This window comes from Spermophilus citellus (assembly GCF_964194105.1).
Source record: "Spermophilus citellus genome assembly, chromosome: 4".
Taxonomy (NCBI): Eukaryota; Metazoa; Chordata; class Mammalia; order Rodentia; family Sciuridae; genus Spermophilus; species Spermophilus citellus.
In genome coordinates, this window is record NC_138185.1 from 222,244,363 (window position 1) to 222,266,821 (window position 22,459).

The 22,459-nt window shown below is 51.0% G+C and overlaps 1 protein-coding gene across 2 annotated transcripts in view; it reads left to right on the forward strand.

Annotated features, from left to right (window-relative positions):
- Positions 1-18,803: 18,803 nt before the first annotated feature.
- Positions 18,804-22,459, forward strand: part of YY1 (YY1 transcription factor) — a 31,012-nt gene continuing 27,356 nt past the window's right edge. The window contains exon 1 of one of the 2 annotated variants that reach the window (XM_081292026.1): positions 18,804-19,954. In XM_081292026.1, the coding sequence (XP_081148152.1) occupies positions 19,279-19,954 (676 nt within the window). In that variant the 5' untranslated portion in view covers positions 18,804-19,278. Of the gene's footprint in view, positions 19,955-19,980; positions 20,685-22,459 lie in introns of those variants that run through there. The other variant, XM_081292027.1, reaches the window with a different exon arrangement.

A 22,459-nucleotide genomic window follows, 5' to 3' on the forward strand; every position in this document is an offset into this window, starting at 1 on the left:
GGAACAGAGGGGAGGAAAAGGGAGCAGAGGGGAGGATAGGGGAGGAGAGAGGATCAGAGGGGAGGAGAGGGGTGCAGAGAGGAGGAGAGGGGAGCAACGGGGAGGAGAGGGGAGGAGAGGGGAACAGAGGGGAGGAGAGAGGAACAGAGGGGAGGAGAGGGGAGGAGAGGGGAGAAGAGAGGAACAGAGGGGAGCAGAGGGGAGCAGAGGGGAGGAGAGGGGAACAGAGGGGAGGAGAGGGGAGGATAGAGGAACACAGGGGAGGAGAGGGGAGCAGAGGGGAGGAGAGAGGAACAGAGGGGAGGAGAGAGGAACAGAGGGAAGGAGAGGAGAGGAGAGGGGAGGAGAGAGGAACAGAGGGGAGGAGAGGGGAGGAGAGAGAAACAGAGGGGAGGAGAGGGGAGGAGAGAGGAACAGAGGGGAGGAAAAGGGAGCAGAGGGGAGGATAGGGGAGGAGAGAGGATCAGAGGGGAGGAGAGAGGAACAGAGGGGAGGAAAAGGGAGCAGAGGGGAGGATAGGGGAGGAGAGAGGATCAGAGGGGAGGAGAGGGGTGCAGAGGGGAGGAGAGGGGAGCAGCGGGGAGGAGAGGGGAGGAGAGGGGAGAAGAGAGGAACAGAGGGGAGGAGAGAGGAACAGAGGGGAGTAGAGGGGAGGAGAGGGGAGAAGAGAGGAACAGAGGGGAGGAGAGAGGAACAGAGGGGAGTAGAGGGGAGGAGAGGGGAGGAGAGAGGAACAGACGGGAGTAGAGGGGAGCAGAGGGGAGGATAGGGGAGGAGAGAGGAACAGAGGGGAGCAGAGGGGAGCAGAGGGGAGGAGAGGGGTACAGAGGGGAGGAGAGGGGAGGATAGAGGAACACAGGGGAAGAGAGGGGAGCAGAGGGGAGGAGAGAGGAACAGAGGGGAGGAGAGAGGAACAGAGGGAAGGAGAGGAGAGGAGAGGGGAGGAGAGAGGAACAGAGGGGAGGAGAGGGGAGCAGAGGGGAGGAGAGAGGAACAGAGGGGAGGAGAGGGGAGGATAGAGGAACACAGGGGAGGAGAGGGGAGCAGAGGGGAGGAGAGAGGAACAGAGGGGAGCAGAGGGGAGCAGAGGGGAGGAGAGGGGAGCAGAGGGGAGGAGAGTGGAGGAGATGGGAGCAGAGGGGAGGAGAGTGGAGGAATGGGGAACAGAGGGGAGGAGAGGGGAGCAGAGAGGAACAGAGAGGAGCAGAGGGGAGGAGAGGGGAGGAGAGGGGAGGAGAGAGGAACAGAGGGGAGCAGAGGGGAGCAGAGGGGAGGAGAGAGGAAGAGAGGGGAGGAGAGGGGAGCAGAGGGGAGGAGAGGGGAGCAGAGGGAAGGAGAGGGGAGGAGAGGGGAGGAGAAGGGAGGAGAGAGGAACAGAGGGGAGGGGAGGGGAGGAGAGAGGAACAGAAGGAACAGAGGGGAGGAGAGAGGAACAAAGGGGAAGAGAGGGGAGGAGAGAGGAACAGAGGGGAGGAGAGGGGAGGAGAGAGGAACAGAGGGGAGCAGAGGGGAGGAGAGAGGAACAGAAGGAACAGAGGGGAGGAGAGAGGAACAAAGGGGAAGAGAGGGGAGGAGAGGGGAGGAGAGAGGAACAGAGGGGAGGAGAGGGGAGCAGAGGGGAGGAGAGGGGAGGAGAGAGGAACAGAGGGGAGGAGGGGGGAGGAGAGGGGAGGAGAGAGGAACAGAGGGGAGGAGAGAGGAACAGAGGGGAGGAGAGGGGAGGAGAGAGGAACAGAAGGGAGGAGAGAGGAACAGAGGGGAGGAGAGGGGAGGAGAGAGGAACAGAGGGGAGGAGAGGGGAGGAGAGAGGAACAGAGGGGAGGAGAGAGGAACAGAGGGGAGGAGAGGGGAGGAGAGAGGAACAGAGGGGAGGAGAGGGGAGGAGAGAGGAACAGAGGGGAGGAGAGAGGAACAGAGGGGAGGAGAGGGGAGGGGAGTGGAGGAGAGGGGAGGAGAGAGGAGGAGAGGGGAGGAGAGGGGAGGAGTGGTGAGCAGAGGGGAGGATAGGGGAGGAGAGGGGAACAGAGGGGAGGAGAGAGGAACAGAGGGGAGGAGAGGGGAGGAGAGGGGAGGAGAGAGAAACAGATGGGAGGAGAGGGGAGGTTAGGGGAGCAGAGGGGAGGAGAGAGGAACAGAGGGGAGCAGAGGGGAGCAGAGAGAAACAGAAGGGAGGAGAGGGGAGGTTAGGGGAGCAGAGGGGAGGAGAGAGGAACAGAGGGGAGCAGAGGGGAGCAGAGAGAAACAGAAGGGAGGAGAGGGGAGGTTAGGGGAGCAGAGGGGAGGAGAGAGGAACAGAGGGGAGCAGAGGGGAGCAGAGAGAAACAGAAGGGAGGAGAGGGGAGGTTAGGGGAGCAGAGGGGAGGAGAGAGGAACAGAGGGGAGCGGAGGGGAGGAGAGAGGAACAGAGTGGAGGAGAGGGGAACAGAGGGGAGTAGAGATGAACAGAGGGGAGGAGAGGGGAGGAGAGAGGAACAGAGGGGAGCAGAGGGGACATGAGGGGAGGAGAGAGGAACAGAGGGGAGGAGAGAAGAGCAGAGGCGAGGACAGGGGAGCAGAGGAGAGGAGAGGGGAGAAGAGGGGAGAAGAGGGGAGCAGAGGGGAGCAGAAGGGAACAGAGGTTTCAGAACATACACACACACACACACACACACACACACACACACACACACACAGAGCCCTGTGACAGGCTCCATGCTGGGTAGGAGAGTGTCTGCTCAAGGAGGGAAGACTTCGTGGCACAGAGGCCCAGAGGCTGGATGAGTGTGCAGAGCAGAGTGTAGGCCAGGGAAGGCCTCCCAGGGAGAAGGCAAGGTGGGAGGAACCTGGGCCTTGGAGGATGACAGTTCGAATGCAAGAGAGATGTGGGGCAGAGGAGCTGTGGCTAATGGAAGGCTTCTGAGAAGCAGGAGATTGGGGCCAGGGAGCTGACTTCAGAGGCCCAGAGCTCGTCACAACAGAGCCCGGCCAGGACAACAGCAGGAGCCCCAGCAGTTCAACTGACAGCCCCAGCCAGTGTGCAGGACAAGTGGCTGAACCCCATCCGTTCCAGGTCTCTTGAAATAACATGCCCTTCCACCTCAAGAAAGAGGGGATGCAGAAGTGGGGCATGCCCAGGGACTTGCTCCACAGTGTGGGAGGCCAACCTTACGGGTGACTGAGTTACACTCCCCAGCTGGGTGCTGAGGCACTCAGTCACAGAAATGGGTGTGTCTTGCCGCTGCCTGGGAGTGCTGGGTGTTTGAGAGCCCAGCAGGATGCTTTGTTGGTCTCCTGTACAGTCCACTGGGGAAACAGATGGGCAGTTCCCTTCATGCCGCATAGGCAAGCGCAGTACCACGGAGCTGGATTCCCAGACCTTCATTTATTTTTTTATTTGAGAATAAATTGTGGAAACTGGTTTCAAACATGCAATCCTCCTCCCTCAGCCTGCCGAGTAGATGCGTGCCACTGTGGTGGGCTTCCAGAACTCTTCTGGAAAAACAAACTTTATGCTCATTAAACAATGCCAGGCCAGACACAAATTCCCTTACGACATGGCGAGCTCCACACGGCAAGGCCCTGGCTACAGGAGCACAGAGACCGCAGGGAACGGGGTCCCAGGTAGAGAGGGCCAACTGTTTTAGAGGAGAGAATACAGGTGAGGAGTTCAGAACTTACTCTTTAGCTAGGAGGGAGGCAAGGAAGTGGGAAGCAGCTAAGCACACAGCGGTCGGCAGCTGCAGGATGCAGTTGGGTGAGCTGGGAGCCCAGTTCCAGGAATCACTTCCTTCACAGAGGAATCAAGTAGCCAAAAGGCCGGACGTGATGAGAAACGATGGAAAACCCCACAAATCCAAAATAGATGGCTTGGGCTCCACAGCTTCTCTTTGTCTTCTTCTCCTTATAAAACATGTGGATTTGTGCATGCACATTCATGGTGATATTACTCACAACAGCTAAAACATGAAGCTACCCTAGTGTCACTGATGGCAAAGATGAGTACTCGGGCAAAGCGGGATACGTACAGAAGCAGAACGGTGTTCAGCCACGTGGCTTTTTACTTTGATGCTGGGGATGGAACTCAGGGTGTTCTACCACTGAGCTACACCCAGCCCTTTTTATTTTCTATTCTGAGCAGGGTCTCACTAAGTAGCCCAGGTTGGGCCTGGATCTCACAACCCTCCTGCTCTGGGATAACACGCACGAGCCACCCACCATGCCCGTCCTTATTCAGCTTTATAAAGAAAGGAAATTCTGACACATGCTACAGCAGGGGTGAATTTGAGAACATTATGCTGATTAAAAAAGCCAGTCACAAAAAGACAAATCTTATACCCATTTATTTATGGACATGGTACAGGAGTCAAATCAGAGAGAGAGCAGGATAGCGGTGGTCAGGGGCTGAGGAAGGAGAGCAAGTGGGTATACAGTTTCAGTTTTCCAGGGCCAGTTCTGGAAGCTGGGTATAGTCCGAGCCACTTAGAAAACTGAGGCAGGGGGATCACAAGTTTGAAGCAATTTAGTGAGACACAGTCTCAAGATAAAAATAAATGAAGGGCTGGGAATACAGCTCTGTGGTAGAGGACTTGCCTAAGACATAAAGCCCTGATGTGGTGGTTCATGCCTGTAATCCCAATGTCTGAGGAGGATGAGGCAGGAGGATCGCAAGTTCAAAGCCAGCCTTACCAACTTATTCAGGTCCTAAGCAACTTAACAAGACCCTGTCTCAAAGAATAAAAAGGGGCTGGAGATGTGGCTCAGTGGTTAAGCCCCCCTGTGTTCAATCCCTGGTACCAAAAGAAAAAAAGACATGAAGCCCTGGGTTCCATCCCCAGTCCAGGGTGGGGATGGGGTGAAGAGTTCACTGGGGTGGACAGTGATCATGGCTGTACAACTTGGATGTACTTAGTGCCACTGAAACTCGGAAATGGTTATGATGGCAAATTTTGTTCTGTGTATTTTAATACAACAAAAAATTTTAGGGGCTGGGGATGTGGCTCAAGTGGTAGCACGCTCGCCTGGCATGCGTGCGGCCCGGGTTCGATCCTCAGCACCACATACCAACAAAGATGTTGTGTCCGCCAATAACTAAAAAAAAATAAATAAATATTAAAAAAAAATAAATGTTACTGAATATAAAGTAAAACAAACAAAAAAACCTATTACCCAAATCCTAATTCTCAGAAGCAAACTACATTGTTTTGACATTTTTTCCTATGTCCTTTCAAAGAACAGGTTGAAATTATACTATAAATACAAGTGTCCTCCATTTTTGCTCACTTTGTCATACTTCTTTCTCATGTTACTAAACCATGTATAGGGGCCAGGGATACAGCTCAGTGATACAGCACTTTCTAAGAACCTGGGTTCTATCCCCAGCACCACAAAAACAAAACAACACTTATAAAAAACACTTATAAAATTTATGGTCTTAGGGGCTGGGGTTGTGGCTCAGTGATGGAGTGCTTGCCTTGTACACGTGAGGCACTGGTTTCGATCTTCAGCACCACATAAAAATAAACAAAATGAAGATACTGTATTCATCTGCAGCGAAAAAATATTCTTTAAAAAATATTCTTTAAAAAATTTATGGTCTCATAATATTCCTTGCATTCCACATGGATAACCCATAAGATGCCTCCGGGAAAACACTTCGGACACCCTGAACACACCAGCTTCCCAGGAGGAGCGACTGGACAGTCCATTGCCAGTCACTGCCCCAGTACAACGGCTCACACAGGAAGCCCGGCAGGAGAATTCAGGCTTGAAGCGCCTGCCAGGGACCTGCAATTCTCTTAGCCTTTTCCTCACTGTCTCAGGGTGACTGCCACGGTTTTCAGCAGGAAGGGAGGCTGTGCCCCTTTTTGGTTTTGGTGCTAGAGACGGAGCCGAGGGCCCCAGCACAGAGCTGCTCCTCCAGCAATTTGTCCACTAGGGAAGCGAGTTCTCCTCAATACACATCTCCTCGGCACTGCTCTGTTTGGAAAGCGTCACGCTCTCCGCCACTCCTCAGATCCACCATGGGCTGCAGGGACTAAGAAGCCTTGCCCACACACCTGCCAAGGCAGGCTCCCACCCTCTGGCTGAGGTGGAGCTCGGCAGAGAGCACTGCCTCATACACAAGGCAGGGAGGTCCAGCCCCACACCACCCAGAGAGGATCCCCACCCACTTCCTGAGAAGGAAAGAATGGGGGCCTACAAGGAGGAACCTAGCTGTGGGGTTAGCACCCTGACACTACAGCAACCTGTGCCTTCTGCCAAGCCAGTGCGTACACATTCACACATGTGACACTATGCGGTAGTTTTAGAAGGTATTTACGATGTATGACTCTATAGTTTGGACCAGAAATGTCCCCAAAGACCCATGTGTTACAGATTTGGTCCCCAGTTAGACTCTTTTGGGAGAGGTGGTGTTAGACCAGGACGCAAGAAAAGACCACTGACTCCAATTAAAATCAAGCTTATTATTTCGACAGGCCAGGCTGCCTCTCCCACCCAAAACCAGGGGAACAAGACAGCAGCCGCAGCTTTCCTGCAGCCCAGCTTTATAGCCCAGGAAGTTACACAAAGGGGGGTTACAGATAACAAAACTCCGACGAGCATGACACTAATGGTAGTTTACATTTTTGCAGGCTCCGACATCAGAATTTTTGAAGGTCACTAGAGCCTCAGAGAGGGTCGGTATCTGGCCAGGGAAGGCCAAGATTTGTGAGGCGTCACTAAAGTTTCAGAGAGGGCTGCTATCTGATCAGAGAGCCAGGCATGGGTGAGTTCAAGGCACAGGCAGGCATTCCAAGCAGGTTCAGAATTTGCAGTAATTTATAGTAAAGCCGAAATTATCTTTTCATGGCTTTATGGTGAGATGGCTTCCAATTTTAAGAAAAGATCAGGTTGGGTCTATCAGTGGGGCTTAGCAGGAGGTCTTCCTTTCACTAGAGGGGGTCTCCTTGATGGGACAGTGGGACCCACGAACTTTCTTCCTCTGAGTCCCGGGCACCCTGAGGTGAACAGTGTGCTCCCACCTGTGCCTGCCATGTTGCGCTGCCTTGCCACTGGCCCAGCCTCCAGGCTCTGAGCCAAGATACATCCTCTATGAGCTGATTGTCTCAAGTGTTCCTTGTTGTAATGGAAAACTAATACAATAACCCAAGCTTACATACGGTTTAAAGCAAAAAGCTCCCCATAAAATATATATTGGTCACATATCTAAATATTTCTAAACCACACAAGGGAATTGGCAGGACCCCTCCACCTCAAGCTGTGCCACTTTAATACGTTACATTGTTGTGCTTAGAACAACCGTGGCCAGCACACAGTAAGGGCACTACTGGTATTAAGCTGCTCCTACTGGTATTAGGTGGCTGGATTACAGTCATCTCCCCATGCCTGGGTAGGTTCCCAGGATGTATAGCTAACAAGATGAAGATTTACATATTGTATTTATTATAGAATATGTAAGTTTCAAAATTTAGATCCACAAAACAACAGTTCAAATATAAGGTGGAGAGATGTGACTGAACAGCCGAGCAGGTGTGCACAGGCAGTGGTGAGCCTGCAGCTCTGATTTCATTTGTTCTCTGGGGCTGGGGATCGGCTCCAGGGCCTCCCCCCGATGCTAAGCATGTGCTCAATCCTGGAGACCCCAGCCCTAGTTTGCAACTATGAATGCTGAAAGGGACACTGATGCCTGATAGCATGACCTCACTCCTGGACACACCACCTGCTGCAAGGGGAAGCTAAGTCTGGAATAGCTCTGTCCTCTCACCTAGTAAACTTTGCATCTGGAATTCAGTGATTTGAGGAAACAAGGGGTGAGCAGGGTCTGAGGGAAATTGCTACATAATGGCTAGAAGAGGGCATGAGTGGATCCATAAAACATCACTCTTCTGTAACAAATGGCAGCCAACTGCTAACTATTTGATTAATATAGCAATCGATAAGGCATTTTTGGATTGGGGATGTAGCTCAGAGGTGGAGTGCTTGCCTAGCAGACCTGAGGTCCTGGGTTCAATTCTCACCACCACCCAAACCCCAAAAATCAATAAGCATTTATTTCAACAGGAAATGGCCTTCCTGCATGGACTTTCCGCTGTTATGGTGGCTGCTGTAGGAAGATTTTACTTGTAAGACCATTTGCTTTGGGAGGGCTGGATGAGGCTGCCAGCTTCAGCTGAAAACAAAATAAGCTCATCTTCCCAAAGCACAGTCCACTTGAAGCTCCTTTTAGAATCCGTGTTCAAGAAATAAGTAGTATACACCAGCTGTATATAATTTAGGGCAAAGAATATTCTTTATATTTTATAAAGGAATTCTAAGACAAATGATCTCTCAGTATTCAAAATGAAATTTCTAGAAGTACATCTAATTTCTTGACATTTTGTGAGACTCCGTTCCCAGAGGTCTGGCTCCTTTCAGACTCTGGCAGAAGCCTGTCCAGCGGAGGAGCACTTTCCCTGCTTCGAGAGTCAGCAGGTACTCGGGGCCCTCAGTGCTCAGAACCATGGAGAGCTACAGATACATCTGGCAACCTTTCTGTTCTGACAGGGCCCACCAGAGTCCAGAATTGGGCTGGCTCTTTTCCCTCTGGGAGTAAAAAGCCACTGTCCCTGCCCTCGATGACTCATAGACAAGATTTAGTGTAGGTACAAGTGCAATGGCAGCAGTCTGAGCTTCCCAGGAAAGCTGTCCCACAGAGCAGGAGGAGTCGGCTCTGTCTCAGAGGAAAGGAGAAAGGACATTTAGGCAAAGGTGCACGCTGCTTGCAGGTAGGCTTGGCCATGTTTTGCTGAGAGATGTCCATCTTGAGGCCTCAGAAGTCCCAGAAAGTCTCAACAGGGGAGCAGTGGGGTCAGAACCCTTGAGGAGTGCCCTGAGGAAGGAGGGCTGGAGGCCAGTGGAGCTGCTGTTTGGCAAAGGTGTAGGTGAGAGTGTGGGGGCCTGCCAAGGGCAGGAGCAGTGGACATGCGCACGAGGGGCAATAGAGAAATGGCGAGAACAGCTTAGGGTTTGGTGACTGCCTGTGGGGGATCAGGGGAAGAGAGAGAGTGGGAGAGGGTGTCCAAGGTTCAGTCACGGGCAACTGGGTAGTGTATGACCGGTGAGAGGGCTGCTGGGAGGAAGCAGGCAGGGAGCAGAGAGGGAAGCAAGATGGAGGTGCCAGTTGGACCAGAGAAAGGCGACTTAGATCAGTGGGACAGGGATATGGACCCAATCCATGCCAGAGAGAGGCTTGAGAATGGTCAGATGCAGGTGGCAGTGGAAGGCAGTGTGGACAGCCAACTAGCAGAACACACACAGAGCAAGGACAGTGGCAAGGAGGAAGAGCCAGAAGGATGGAGAGGACAAAAGGGCCCTTAGGATAGCCAAGAGGACTCCAGGGGCGGAGCCACACCAGGTGTCAAGCTCAGGGAGGGCAGGTGAGCAAGGTTCTAGAAGTCTTCGCCTGTCCAGGTACAATACGAGGTTGCTGACAGAGTGTCTGGACCACCAATAGGAGACCCTAGAGACAGGGGCTTGAGAGGCTTAGCTGGGAACAAAATAAGACAATGGCTCACTAGTAGTGGGGCATGTACTGTGGGAGACCAACCTTGCACGTGACTGAGTCACACTCCCTGGCTGGGTGCTAAGGTGCTCAGTCGCAGAAATATGGCAGAGCTTTCCCCACCCTTCTTGGGTTTGAGGGTCGGTGTCTCGTGCATGGGTGTGTCTTGCTACTGTTATATTACAGTTCCTTTGTAATATAACCCCTTGCCCTGTTTAGGATAGAATCTTCCATGGAAGTGCCTTGCGTGTGGCCTACCCAGGTGTCAGTCAACCTGCTGACATCATGAAGACAGACTCAGCCCCCTGAAACCTGACCCCTTGCCTCATTTAAACAGCTTCTCCTCAATAAAAAGGGTCAGCTCATGCTCTCGTGCTCTCTCTCTTCCTGCAGACCTTTAAGGTCAGAGGAGCCGTCACAGCAACCCCAAAGAAAAAGGTATTGTGTCTCTTGTGTGGTTATTTTGCACAGCCCAGTTGGCCCAGTTTAACTGGAGTGACTCCTGAGCCCTTTAGTCGTGAGAACAGAAACCTGGCAATGTACCTCTAAATCCCAGCATCGGAGGCTGGAGGACTGCAAGTTCCAGGACAGCCTCAACAACTCAGTGGGACCCCAAATCAAAATAAAAAATAAAAAGGGCTGGAAGTATAGCTCAGTGGTAAAGGGTCCCTGGGTTGGATCTCTAGCAACAGGGGAAAAAAAAATTAGCTCAAGGGAGACCCAGGTCCTGTTTTTCAAAGGCCAGGAAGAGTGTTAATGTGAAGGAACAGCACCCATAGTGAGGGAGGCGTTATAGGCCCTGCAGAGCGCGTGATGGTGGGGCACCCACAGGGATAGACAGAGGGAGGGTGGGCTTGGCCAGAGGGCAGTGCAGCTGAGATGAGCAGCTTTCTGTTGGTAAATCCATGGGGGAATGGTGCAGCTGGCATTTGGGAAAATGAACTCTGATCTCTCCAATTTTCCTGAAGAAAGAGGCCCTGGAATTGGGTTACCAAAGGGAGCTGGGGAGATGGGGACACAGTAGATTTGTATGGACTCTTGGGAAAGTAATTTGGAGAACCTGCTGAGCAAAATGGTAGAGGGGGGGTGAAGTTAACTCAAGTCAAAACAATTCACTTCTTTTTTTAGGGGACTGAACTCAGGGCCTTATACATGTGTTATGGTTTAGATATGTAGTGTCCCCCAAAAGCTCGTGTGTGACAACGCAAGGTTTAGAGGTGAAATGACTGGGCTACAAGAGCCTTAACCAATCAGGGTATTAATCCCCTGTCCGGGATAACTGGGTGGTGACTGAAGGCAGGGAGGGTGTGGCTGGAGGAGGTGGGTTCGGGAGCACAGCCTCTGGGGTTTGTATTTTGTCCTGGTGAGGAGAGCTCTCTGCTGCCAGATCACCATGTGAACCACTTCCCTTCGCCACCCTCTTCCACCGTGATGTTCTGCCTCACCTCAAGCCCTAGGAATGCAGCCCACAGTCTATGGACTGAGTCCTCTGAAACTGTGAGCCCCCAAATAGATTTTTCTTACTCTAAAATTGTTCTTGTCAGGTCTTTTGGTGGCAGCAGTGAAAAAGCTGGCTAAAACAACACACTATGCAGGCGCTCTACCTCTAAGCTACTCTGCCAACTTGAGAAAAACAACTTGCAAGTGACACCACTCAGCTGATGCTGGATCCACATATAAGTCACGAGGTGCCTCTTCCCTATAGGACTTAAGTAGTACCAGCTGCGTGGATCCACCGTGAAGTTTTTTTTTTTTTTTTTTTTTTAAAGAGAGAGTGAGAGAGGAGAGAGAGAGAGAGAGAGAGAGAGAGAGAGAGAGAGAGAGAGAGAGAGAGAATTTTTTTTTTAATATTTATTTTTTAGTTCTCGGCGGACACAACATCTTTGTTTGTATGTGGTGCTGAGGATCGAACCCGGGCAGTACGCATGCCAGGCGAGCGCGCTACCGCTTGAGCCACATCCCCAGCCCTCCACTGTGAAGTTTTATCAGAGCAGCACGAGAAGCTGAGGGTGCTGGGACCACCAGGGAGTCCTCTCCTGGTTAGAAAACTGAAGGTCTCAGCCAAAATCAAGGGACAGTGGAAGAGAAGGTATGAGAAACAGGCAGGACAGGATACTGGAGTTGAAGATTCCGGTGAGGTGCTGTTCTCAGAAGTGGTAAAGTGGGCTGGGGATGTGGCTCAAGCGGTAGCGCGCTTGCCTGGCATGCGTGCGGCCTGGGTTCGACCCTCAGCACCACATACAAACAAAGATGTTGTGTCCGCCGAAAAACTAATAAATAAAGAAAATTCTCTTAAAAAAAAAAAAAAAGAAGTGGTAAAGCCAGGGTGTGGCAGCTGAAGAGGTGGGAAGACGGGTAAGCGGAGCTGTGAAGGCCCTTGGAGGAAGAGGCCGAGGTGACGGGAGCCCACTGAGGGCCTGGCGTGGCTCCACTGAGGGAGGAAGGGAGCAGATCCAGCGCCAGGCCCTCGCTGGCATGGAAAAGGGCTGTTTGGTGTGATCTGATGAAAAGTCACTAGGGAGAGATTTGGGTACTCTGTAATTATATTCAGGCCACCATGACAGTGACATTTAAGTGAAACAGTGGAGGAACATCGCTAATCTATTTCTCCGGTAGTAAACAGGACATTGTGACAGTGTTTTTTAGACAAAGTCTGGCTATGTTGCCCAGGCTGGCCCCGAACTTGAGGGCTCAAGTGATCCTGCTCAGTCTCTGTAGCACCGGCCACAGAGACTATGATTTTGACTATAATAAAGTCCTTACTCTCTAATCCTAGTCTAATCCGAGTTTAAAACCACACACGAGGGCTAGGGCTGTGGCTCCGTAGTACAGCGCTTGCGTAGCATGTGTGAGACACCGGGTTCCATCCTCAGCACCACATATAAGTAAATAAATAAATTAATTAAATAAAGGTCCATCAACAATTAAAACAAATATTAAAAAAAAAAAAAAAAAACTGTACCTAACACAAGAGAGGAAAGAACTGTGGGTCAGACGGTAACTCCACGCTGCAACACGGTTCACAGAACACAGGGAAACTGGTGTGTCTCCCCCTAGCAGACTCACCACTCTGCACTGTTTTTCTGAGTGGAAGCTGCCAGAGCCCACCAGGACACCTTTGTGAGGTGTTCTGGGGCTCATTTGTGGTACAAGGGAATAAGACACCAGTAGCTGGATCAAAAAAAGTCCAATGAGAGACTAAAGCAGATGGCTTTTCCCACCTGCCCAACCCTGGTACTGGGCATGGACCTGGGCCTCGTGCACACTAGCTAAGCTCTCTACCACTCAGCTCTATCTCAGTCCTGTTTATTCCACTTTTAATAGACAGCAACCCAACAGGCTCAGAGGCATAAAAAACTTATAACTGATACAGGAAATATCTTAAAAAGACATTCTGGCTAGCAGTGACTTCTCATCCACCCGAGAATTAAATGAGCAGTGGGTCCTGGGCGCATGTTCCACCATTGATCTACAATCTCAGTCAAGTGAGGATGCTGAACAAGGAATGGCTCATAAAAAATGAATAAAAATTAAATAGTGGGACCTAATAGTAGTAACCAAGTGCTAAGAGAAACTAATCCACCCCCTCTGAAGTTGCTTCAGTAGACTCATTTGGTAATTTTCAGGTTGGGAGTGAAGCCCTGAGCTCCAGTACCACAAAAAAAAAAAAAAAAAAAAAAAAAAAAGAGAGAGAGAGAGAGAGAGAGAGATTGATTTTGTTAATTTTATAAATTTTCGAAGCTACAGGCCTGTCTCAAATACTTACAAACTTACCAACTGATATATTGCCCAGGGAGGCCTTGACCTTGTGACCCTGGGGGCTGGCCTCAGCTTCCCTAAAGGCTTTCAGCACCCTCCCAGGTAGAAATTAACATTTTAAAAGGCTGCTGTGGGGACAAGCACTAGGTAGGCATTTAAAGTGCAACCGGTCACAGAGGAACTGTCAACTGTCACTGCTTCCTCAGTGAGATCTTTATCTGACTAGGTTAGGATTGATCCGGTCCCCAAACTCTCTACTTCTTCCCAGAACTTCCACAATGAAAACTTAGGGAAGCATATGCAGACCCCGTTAAGACAAGCAGACCCCTCTCCTTCAAAGACACCTATCCTCTGGGCCTTGCACAGCGGGTGCTCCACTCAGCTAATTAATCCTTCTGAGGAGTCACTCCTATTTAACAGATAGGAAGCTCTATGGGGGATGTTACTGCTCACTCTCAGAGAGGACACGTCTACCAACAGGGGCTCACACACAATATGCGAAAAAGTCACCTTCTAATTCTACACTGCAGTAACTATGTAGTAAAACTGTTTAGGAAAGCTACCACAAATTAAAGAATTTTCTATTCATTTTGTTCAACTGCACATTCCATGTTCACAGCATGAGCAGGTATAAACAGGCCAATTTAGATTTTTTGGAGGGGCAACGGGCTAACAAGTAGAGAAAAATGATGACTAACTTTTTACCACGGATTTCAACTTTTCTTATATTTATGGGCAATAATCAGATTCAATCATCACAATAAACCACTTAGCCTAAGATTAAGAATTTGATCCTCAGTGGTAGAGCACTTACCTAGCATGTTCAAGGCCCAGAGTTCGATCCTCAGCACCACATGAAAAAATAAATAAGTAAAATAAAGGTATTGTGTCCAACTACAACAAAAAAATAAACTAAAAAAAAAGAATTTGATCAAGGCCTTATAAAAACACATATGATGTTGTATAAACAACGTTAGTTTTTAAACAATATGGGACCTCACCTGTTCACATATACAGTTAGGTTCATTCACCATAATCTAAAATTCCACTGATTTTAGAAGCTCAGGTTTCAAAAACTCTATAACCCTTCCCCCAAAATCACCTATGGTTTAGACAATTAATACAATACACCTATGGTTTCTCATTTAACTTTTAAGAATCAAAACTAGGAGGAACCAATTTAGAAGCAAACAGGAATTTTCCTCTTGATTTTTCACAGATCTGAATTGGAACAGGGTTCTACCACCCAAACTGTCTTTGAAACCAGAAAAGGTAGAAGAGTTGAGCTCTCATCAGCCCCAGTGCTGCCTTCCCACCTTGCCAAGACTGGTGTGCATATCTGCCCTCAGTTGGTCTCCTTGTCTACAAAATGGATAGGATAAGATGACACCCTGCCTAGTTCCAACAGTTTCAGTCCTACACCTGATGCAAAGCACCGACTTTCTATCTGAAGTTACCATAAAAGAACTGGATATCAGAACTAATCTGAAAGCAACTTCATAGCTGGGCACGGTGGCACATGCCTATAATCCCAGCTATTAGGGAGGCTGAGGCAGGAGGATCACAAGTTTGAGGCCATCATGGGCAACTTAGCAAGATCCACCTCAAAATAAAAAATAAAAAGGGCTGGGGATGTAGCTCACTGGTAGAGCATTCCTGGGTTGTTCAATTCCTAGTACTGAAAACAAAACAACAACAAAAAAGAATCATAATTTCATGAGGCAGCCAAATTACTCTAAGGGAAAATTATTTAGCACTTAGCATGAATTCATTGCTTGAACTAATCTCAAACTGTCAGAAATAGAAGTGCCGTCAAATTAGATTTAATTGTCTGTTTGCCTACAATCACTAAGGAGACAGGCTTGGGATATAGCTCGGTGGTACAGCATTTGCCTAGCATATGGGATGCCCTGGGTTTAATTCCCAGCATCTCAAAAAAAAATAAACGAGGCCGGGTGAGGTGGTGCATGCCTGTAATCCCAGTGGCTCGGGAGGCTGAGGTAGGAGGATCATCAGTTCAAAGCTAGCCTCAGCAATGGTTAGGCGCTAAGCAACTCAGTGAGACCCTGTCTCCTAATAAAACACAAAATAGGGCTGGGGATGTGGCTCAGTGGCCCTGAGTTCAATCTCTAGTATCCCAAAAATTAAAAATTAAATTAAATTAAAAATGAGAAACAAAACTTAACTCTGAACAAAGCAAGGAGTGAGAGCTATTAGGCATCTTTTTTTTTTTTTAAAGAGAGAGAGAGAAATTTTTTTTTAATATTTATTTTTTAGTTTTCAGCGGACACAACATCTTTGTTTGTATGTGGTGCTGAGGATCGAACCCGGGCTGCACGCATGCCAGGCGAGCGCGCTACCGCTTGAGCCACATCCCCAGCCCAGGCATCTTTTGATGAACACCTTTATTCCTCTGCCCACTCCCACCCTCCACCCTTCTCCACTCACACCTTCCTAAACTTCAGGCTCTTAACCAAGTTTAAATATTGAACTTATTATGTCCCATCATCTCATTTAAGCAACACCTAAAAACTTAAAATTCAGCAACAAATATATTACTTATGGCAACTTTGAAATAGTCCTCATCTTCCTCCTGCTTCTGTCCTGGTCAGGGAGCCAAAAGACACATTTTTTTTTTGTCTTCCCATCTCAGTCATTTGCAAGCTCTGATTTCTTGGTGACCCTAGTAAGTTTCTCATAACTGTTATGAAGTTTCCTACATTCTCCTCTCTTCTACTGTCACTGATGCTCACTTTCCCAATAGCAATAGAAAATTGGAGCTTTGGAAACTCTTAATAAGAAATGGTCAAACACAATCACTCTGAGCTCCCCTCTGCCATGGTGCTTTCAATCTTGTTTTGCTGAATGAATTAAAAGTAAGTAACAACTCCAAAGGCTTGAGCCGTGGAAAAACCAACCTTTGCCTCTGCCCAGATAGGAGGAAGGAAAATAGTGGGTAAATGCTGGTGTAAGAGAAATGCCAGTTAGTTTTAATGTCAATAATTATTGTCTCATGGCCAAACCCAAGGACTCCAGAGGAAGTACTCATTGGCCCAGTGCATTCTGCCCAGAGAGAAAAACAGAATAAAAGTGGTGAAATTATCCCCATCTTTGGAGTCTCATGGTCGATGTTGCAGTTTAACTTACAGCCAACAATGCAGTATCTTTTGCATGTCTAATGATGGATTCTTCCTAGCTGAATTGGAAGCTGAATATCTCCCACCACAGAAAACTTCAAGCCTGCTGAACAGGTTAGCTGTGCTGGAGTAAGCTTCAAAAGCTATTCCTGGAGCAAGTGCTAGGGCAGCTCAGGAGCATCATACTGCTCTTACTTATCATCCTGCCTGGCCATTTTACCTCCTTTGGCTTTCTCCACTTGACTGTGAACATCCACAGATCTGACGCAGAAGCCGGGTTGCCTAATGGGCACTTCCAGTTTCTCTTGCTCTTTTGGGATATCTATAGAGAAATATCAACTACTTGCAAAGACACTTCCCCATCAACTACTACAGAGCAGGGAAAGTGAAATTAAAAAGCATTAAGCCACATAAAAATCCTCCAACTGGTTTTCATTTATGAAATATTTATGCAGAGTTTATAAGCTATGAAGCCACAAATGACTGAACGCAACAGATTTGATTTGCCAAACTGTGTGGGTGCAGCACTCCAAAGGGAATTAATTACTCAGGTTTTAAAACCCAAGATTCAGGAGGGCTGAAGATACAGCTCAGTGGTAGACTGGTTGTTGAGCATATATGAGATCCTGGGTTCAATCCCCAGTAATACAAATAAAAACAAAAGTAAAACTCAAAGAAGATATAATTCTTCTTACATGAATATTTCCCAAACACAAGTCCAGTACCATTTAGAAATAAGACAAAAATCTGTAAAATTGCATTTTAATTGAATGCATTAGCGGGTCTCTGGTACATTCCCAATAATAGGATTCCTGCTTGTTTTAACAAGTGGGATCTAACGTGTGTACACGTGTTCAGAACAACCATGGGCCTCAGCTGGATGAACATTATTCCAACAGTCAAGAGTAAAGGATGACCCCCTTCAACAATGCACAATGGTGTTACATACGCCAAAAGAGCACACAAAGACACGCTTTCCCAAGAAAATTTTTTTTTTTGGTTTTCCTAAAAATCAGATAATCTGCTGGGCATGGTGGCGCATGCCAGTAATCCCAGCGACTGGGAAGCCTGAGGTTTGAGGATCCCAAGTTCAAGGTCTGCCTTAGCAATTTAAAGAGATTCTATACCAAAATTAAAAATGGGTTGGGATGTTGCTCAGTGGTTAAGCACCCCTGGGTTGTCACCAGTAGTGCCCCACCACCACCAAAAAAATCGGATAATCTTTATTGCTTTAATAAGCCAACTGTAAGGCCGACCAGTATTAATTAGAACAAAAACAGTTCGCAGCAATACATCTCATTTAGGAATGTTTAACTTTCTGCTAATCCGCGCCAAAATAAAAAAGATAAAAAACCGAAAAACTAGGCTCTGGTGAAGTTATAATGGAGCATAACGCCAAAAATAAAATTTAAATTTTCAATGAGATAAATGCAAAGCCCGGTGAGCACACGAGAAGCATTGAAGAAGGTGAGAAATAGGTGAAGACAGTTGTATGGGAAACGACGAGTGGGTGGACAGCTAAGAAAGCAAAGCTCGGAAGAAAATGTTAGGAAGCTATGAACAGCCGAGCCCCAGGGCCCGAGCGGTCAGGACGCTGTAGTTCTAAGGTCCACGGGGAGACAGGCACTCAACGGCTCCGTCTCAGGTTTCCGCGGGTCACAAAAGAATAACGGACAGTCGGCCAACGGTGGACCCCAGCCCCGCGCGCCGCTTCCGCCAGCCCGCCCCGCCCACCAGCGGCCGCCCGGGACCCCGCAGCGCGCGGAACCAGGACTCCCGCGGCGAGGTGAGGACCGTGCTGGGGACTTTGTCCTCCCAGCCCGACTCCGTTCGCTCCGCGCTCCACTCACCCGACATCGCTCGCCCGAAGCGAGAGGCCCAGGGCAATCGCTGAACACGAAAAAGGAAGCACAGGCGTTTCTAGTCAAAGCAGACTTTATTAGGACGACCGGTCCACACAACGTGCGGCGGCGGCTCCCGCACCGCAACCGGGACGTCCCCGGCCCGAAGCCCCCTCTGGCAGGCCGCCCCTCCCTTCTCCCCAGTCTCCAGCGCCCGTGCGCCGAGGCCGCGCGGACCGCTCACCGGCTCCCGAGTCGGCGGCTGCAGCGGCGTCGCCTTGCTCTCAAGTGCGACCCGCCCGGGCCCCAGGCGGCGGTTTTGTCGCTGTTGCACCGCGGAGGGCGGGCGCCGCGCGACGCCGAGCGGCAGGAGGCGCGGCGGCGGCGCCGCGTTGACGTCACGCGCCTCGGGCCAGCCAGCGCGCGTGGGGGCCGCCCCGCCCCCTGTCCCAGCGGCCCCAATCCGGGAGGAGCCCGGGTGGAGGGGCGGGGCCGCTGCGCTAGCGGGGCCGCCCGATTGGCAGAGGAGGAGGAGCGAGAGCGCTAGGGAGCGAGTGAGAGCGAGGCGGGGCGGGCCGGGCCAGCGCGTAAGTCTCGCGAGGCCCAGCCCGAGCGGAGTGTGGCGGCGGCGGCGGCGGCGAGATCTGGGCTCGGGTTGAGGAGTTGGTATTTGTGTGGAAGGAGGCGGAGGCGCAGGAGGAAGGGGGAAGCGGAGCGCCGGCCCGGAGGGCGGGAGGAGGTGCGGCCAGGGCGGGCGGCCGAGGCGCGGCGCGGCGAGGCGGGGAGCGGGACGAGCAGCGGCCGAGGGAGCGCGGGGCGCACCGAGCGAGGGAGGCGGGGAAGCCCCGCCGCCGCGGCCGCCGCGCCCGCCCCTTCCCCCGCCGCCCGCCCCCTCTCCCCCCGCCCGCTCGCCCGCCGCCTTCCTCCCTCTGCCTTCCTTCCCCACGGCCGGCCGCCTCCTCGCCCGCCCGCCCGCAGCCCAGGAGCCGAGGCCGCCGCGGCGGCGGCGGCGCCCTCAGCCATGGCCTCGGGCGACACCCTCTACATCGCCACGGACGGCTCGGAGATGCCGGCCGAGATCGTGGAGCTGCACGAGATCGAGGTGGAGACCATCCCGGTGGAGACGATCGAGACCACGGTGGTGGGCGAGGAGGAGGAGGACGACGACGATGACGAGGACGGCGGCGGCGGTGACCACGGCGGCGGGGGCGGCCACGGGCACGCCGGCCACCACCACCACCACCATCACCACCACCACCCGCCCATGATCGCGCTGCAGCCGCTGGTCACCGACGACCCGACCCAGGTGCACCACCACCAGGAGGTGATCCTGGTGCAGACGCGCGAGGAGGTGGTGGGCGGCGACGACTCGGACGGGCTGCGCGCCGAGGACGGCTTCGAGGACCAGATCCTCATCCCGGTGCCCGCGCCGGCCGGCGGCGACGACGACTACATCGAGCAGACGCTGGTCACCGTGGCGGCGGCCGGCAAGAGCGGCGGCGGCGGCTCGTCGTCGTCGGGCGGCGGCCGTGTCAAGAAGGGCGGCGGCAAGAAGAGCGGCAAGAAGAGTTACCTGGGCGGCGGGGCCGGCGCGGCGGGCGGCGGCGGCGCCGACCCGGGCAACAAGAAGTGGGAGCAGAAGCAGGTGCAGATCAAGACCCTGGAGGGCGAGTTCTCGGTCACCATGTGGTCCTCAGGTGAGCGCCGGCCGCGCGCCGCGGCCCGGGATGTTTTTGTTTTGAAGGGAAGCCATGTTTTATGTGTGTGATGGGCGCCGCCATCTTCTCCGCCCGGGCAAGTATGGCGGCCCCAAAAGATGGCGGCGGCGGGGGCGGTGGGCCGCGAAGATGGCGGCGCGGGGGAGGGGCGGCGCCGCCCGGCTAGGCCGCAATGGCGTAGTTTGCGCGAGGGCTGGCGCGGCGGGCGGGCGGGCGGCGGGGGAGGGGACGGCGCGCCGCCCGCCGTGCCAACGGACGCGCGCCGGCCGGTGGTGGGCACCGTCCCGCGCTCGGCGGCAGGCGTACGGGCCGCTGCGGGCGTTGGCGGGTCGCGTCTCGGGCCTCGCCGGGCAGCGCGGTGCCGTTCCGGCGCTGTCCTCGGGGGGGCGCTGCGCCCCGCCCCGTCTTCCCTCTCGCGGCCTTCCGGGAGGGGGCGGCACGCGGAACCGGGCCGGCTTCCTCCCTCCCGGCGTCCCGGACCCTGCCCCGCGGTCACGCTGCCCCGGCCGGCGGCGCTGCGGGGCGGGACTTGGTGCCTCACGTAGGGCCCGCATGTGCCGGCTCGGGCTTCGGTTGGAGCCTGTCACCGCGCTGCGGTCGCGTTCCTCGCTGGAGCCGGGCGGGAGCTGGCGGAAGGGCCTTCGCGCGTGGGGCAAGCGCCCCTGGGTTTCGCTGGGGTTTAGCGTTCAGCTCTCTGCAAATAGATTGGGTTGGTTTGCGCAGCAATGGATGTTGCCACCAAACTAAGTCGGACAGTTAGTTTTAAGTCTTTGTGGCTTTACTTTATAGAACGTTGTTTTTTTTCTCCGTGGAAAGGATTCCAACAAACGAGAGGTTACTGTTATTATACGACTTGTAACGAAGGCCAGAAAACACATGTACGGCGGAAGAATCTGACCTGACATGACAATCTATGAGTTTCAGTTTATAACTATGAAAAGGTTGCGTAGACTCTGGGCTGGTTTGTCACGTTGGTGTTCTTATGCTGCCTAGCTGATTGCAGGGATATCCCTCGAGTAGGAATCCTACCGTATCCGGGGAATCCAGCAACTATGATAATTGTTTGTTACTGAGTTTGAGGTAGAACCCCTTTCCCCATAACTTAAACCTATATCCTAGATTCTTGGAATTGGGTGGAGCCTCAAAATATCCATGACCTTTGAGTATTAAAAGATCGTTAAAATTCACAGGCAAGAATGAATAGAGGATGAAAGGTCCTGGCTGTGTCTGGATAACTAAACTAGTTGGATCTGTGATTCAAAGAGGGCTGAGTAAAACGAAGAGTATGTAAGTGGCTAATAGTGATTGCAAGATACCTTCTGCATATTTTGGCTGCTCACGATGGTTGTGCACTGATCATGTTGGAGCTAAAAGCTATGACTTCTCACTAATAGAAGTAGAATAATGGAGGGAGGTATATGTTACTGGTGAATTGGCTGGATTGGTATGCCATTTGAATTTAGATATGTAGGTAAAGGTACATTAACCACGTAAATTTACTTCATTTCATGGTATGGTCATGTTGCTTTTACAGTAAATTAGAGAACAGGTATTTGCTAACTTTCTGCACATGGTCTTACCAAATTGTAAACCCACTTTTCCAGACCCAGAAGGCCTCACAGTGTGTGAAGTTGCTTCATAAAGTGTGTGGATCAAGGCAGCTGGCTGGGAAAGAAAACCTGAGGGGCCTAATGTGGGTTAATTTACCATCAGGTCAGCTTTTCAAGTCATCACTTTCCCTGTGGAAGTGGCTGCTTACGAGGATTCACAATTTGGGGTTATTTTAATGTGTATTTCTTGAAAGCATTAGTTGTCTGGTGTAATACGGAGTACTCTGCCTAACGTTAGTTATGCATGTCCAATGGTAGCAATGTAGGATGATGGCCTGTTTTCTCAGACATGCTTTGTGGTAAACTGTCCTCCTTCCTTGTCCTTGTGATTTGGAATTAGTACCAAAGAGAAGCTAACTAGTTTGTGTTCAACTCTGCATATCCCAAGTTCAAATTCTGAAAATAATTTCACCTTCAGAACTGAAATAGGACGATACAATGGTAAGTGAAGAAATTAGATCAAAGTAGATTGTTAAGCTAAGATTGTGTGTGTTGACCTGTTAACAGTTTTTCTATATGCAAATTCTATCCTAGCATGAAAATTGTATTCTAACTATAGTGCAGTTTACTCAACTAATCATGTAGATTGGAGTGAGCTGTGCAACCAATTTTACAGTTTTATGCCAACCTTAGTTATCTGAAGCCCTTACAAAAATAATGTACATGTGGGGTGTTCTCTGGGTACTAGTTATTTGTTTGTTAGCACTTTTTGTTTAAAAAAAAAAAAACATTTTAGCGGGAGTCAGCATGTTTGTGGAAACCAAATATTTGGATTTTGTAGGTCTCTGCTTGTATGCCAACTTCCTTGAGGTCTGCTTTTTTTAAATGCCTTTTTAAAAAAATGATAAAATTCTCACAGTTCAGTAGTTTCTTC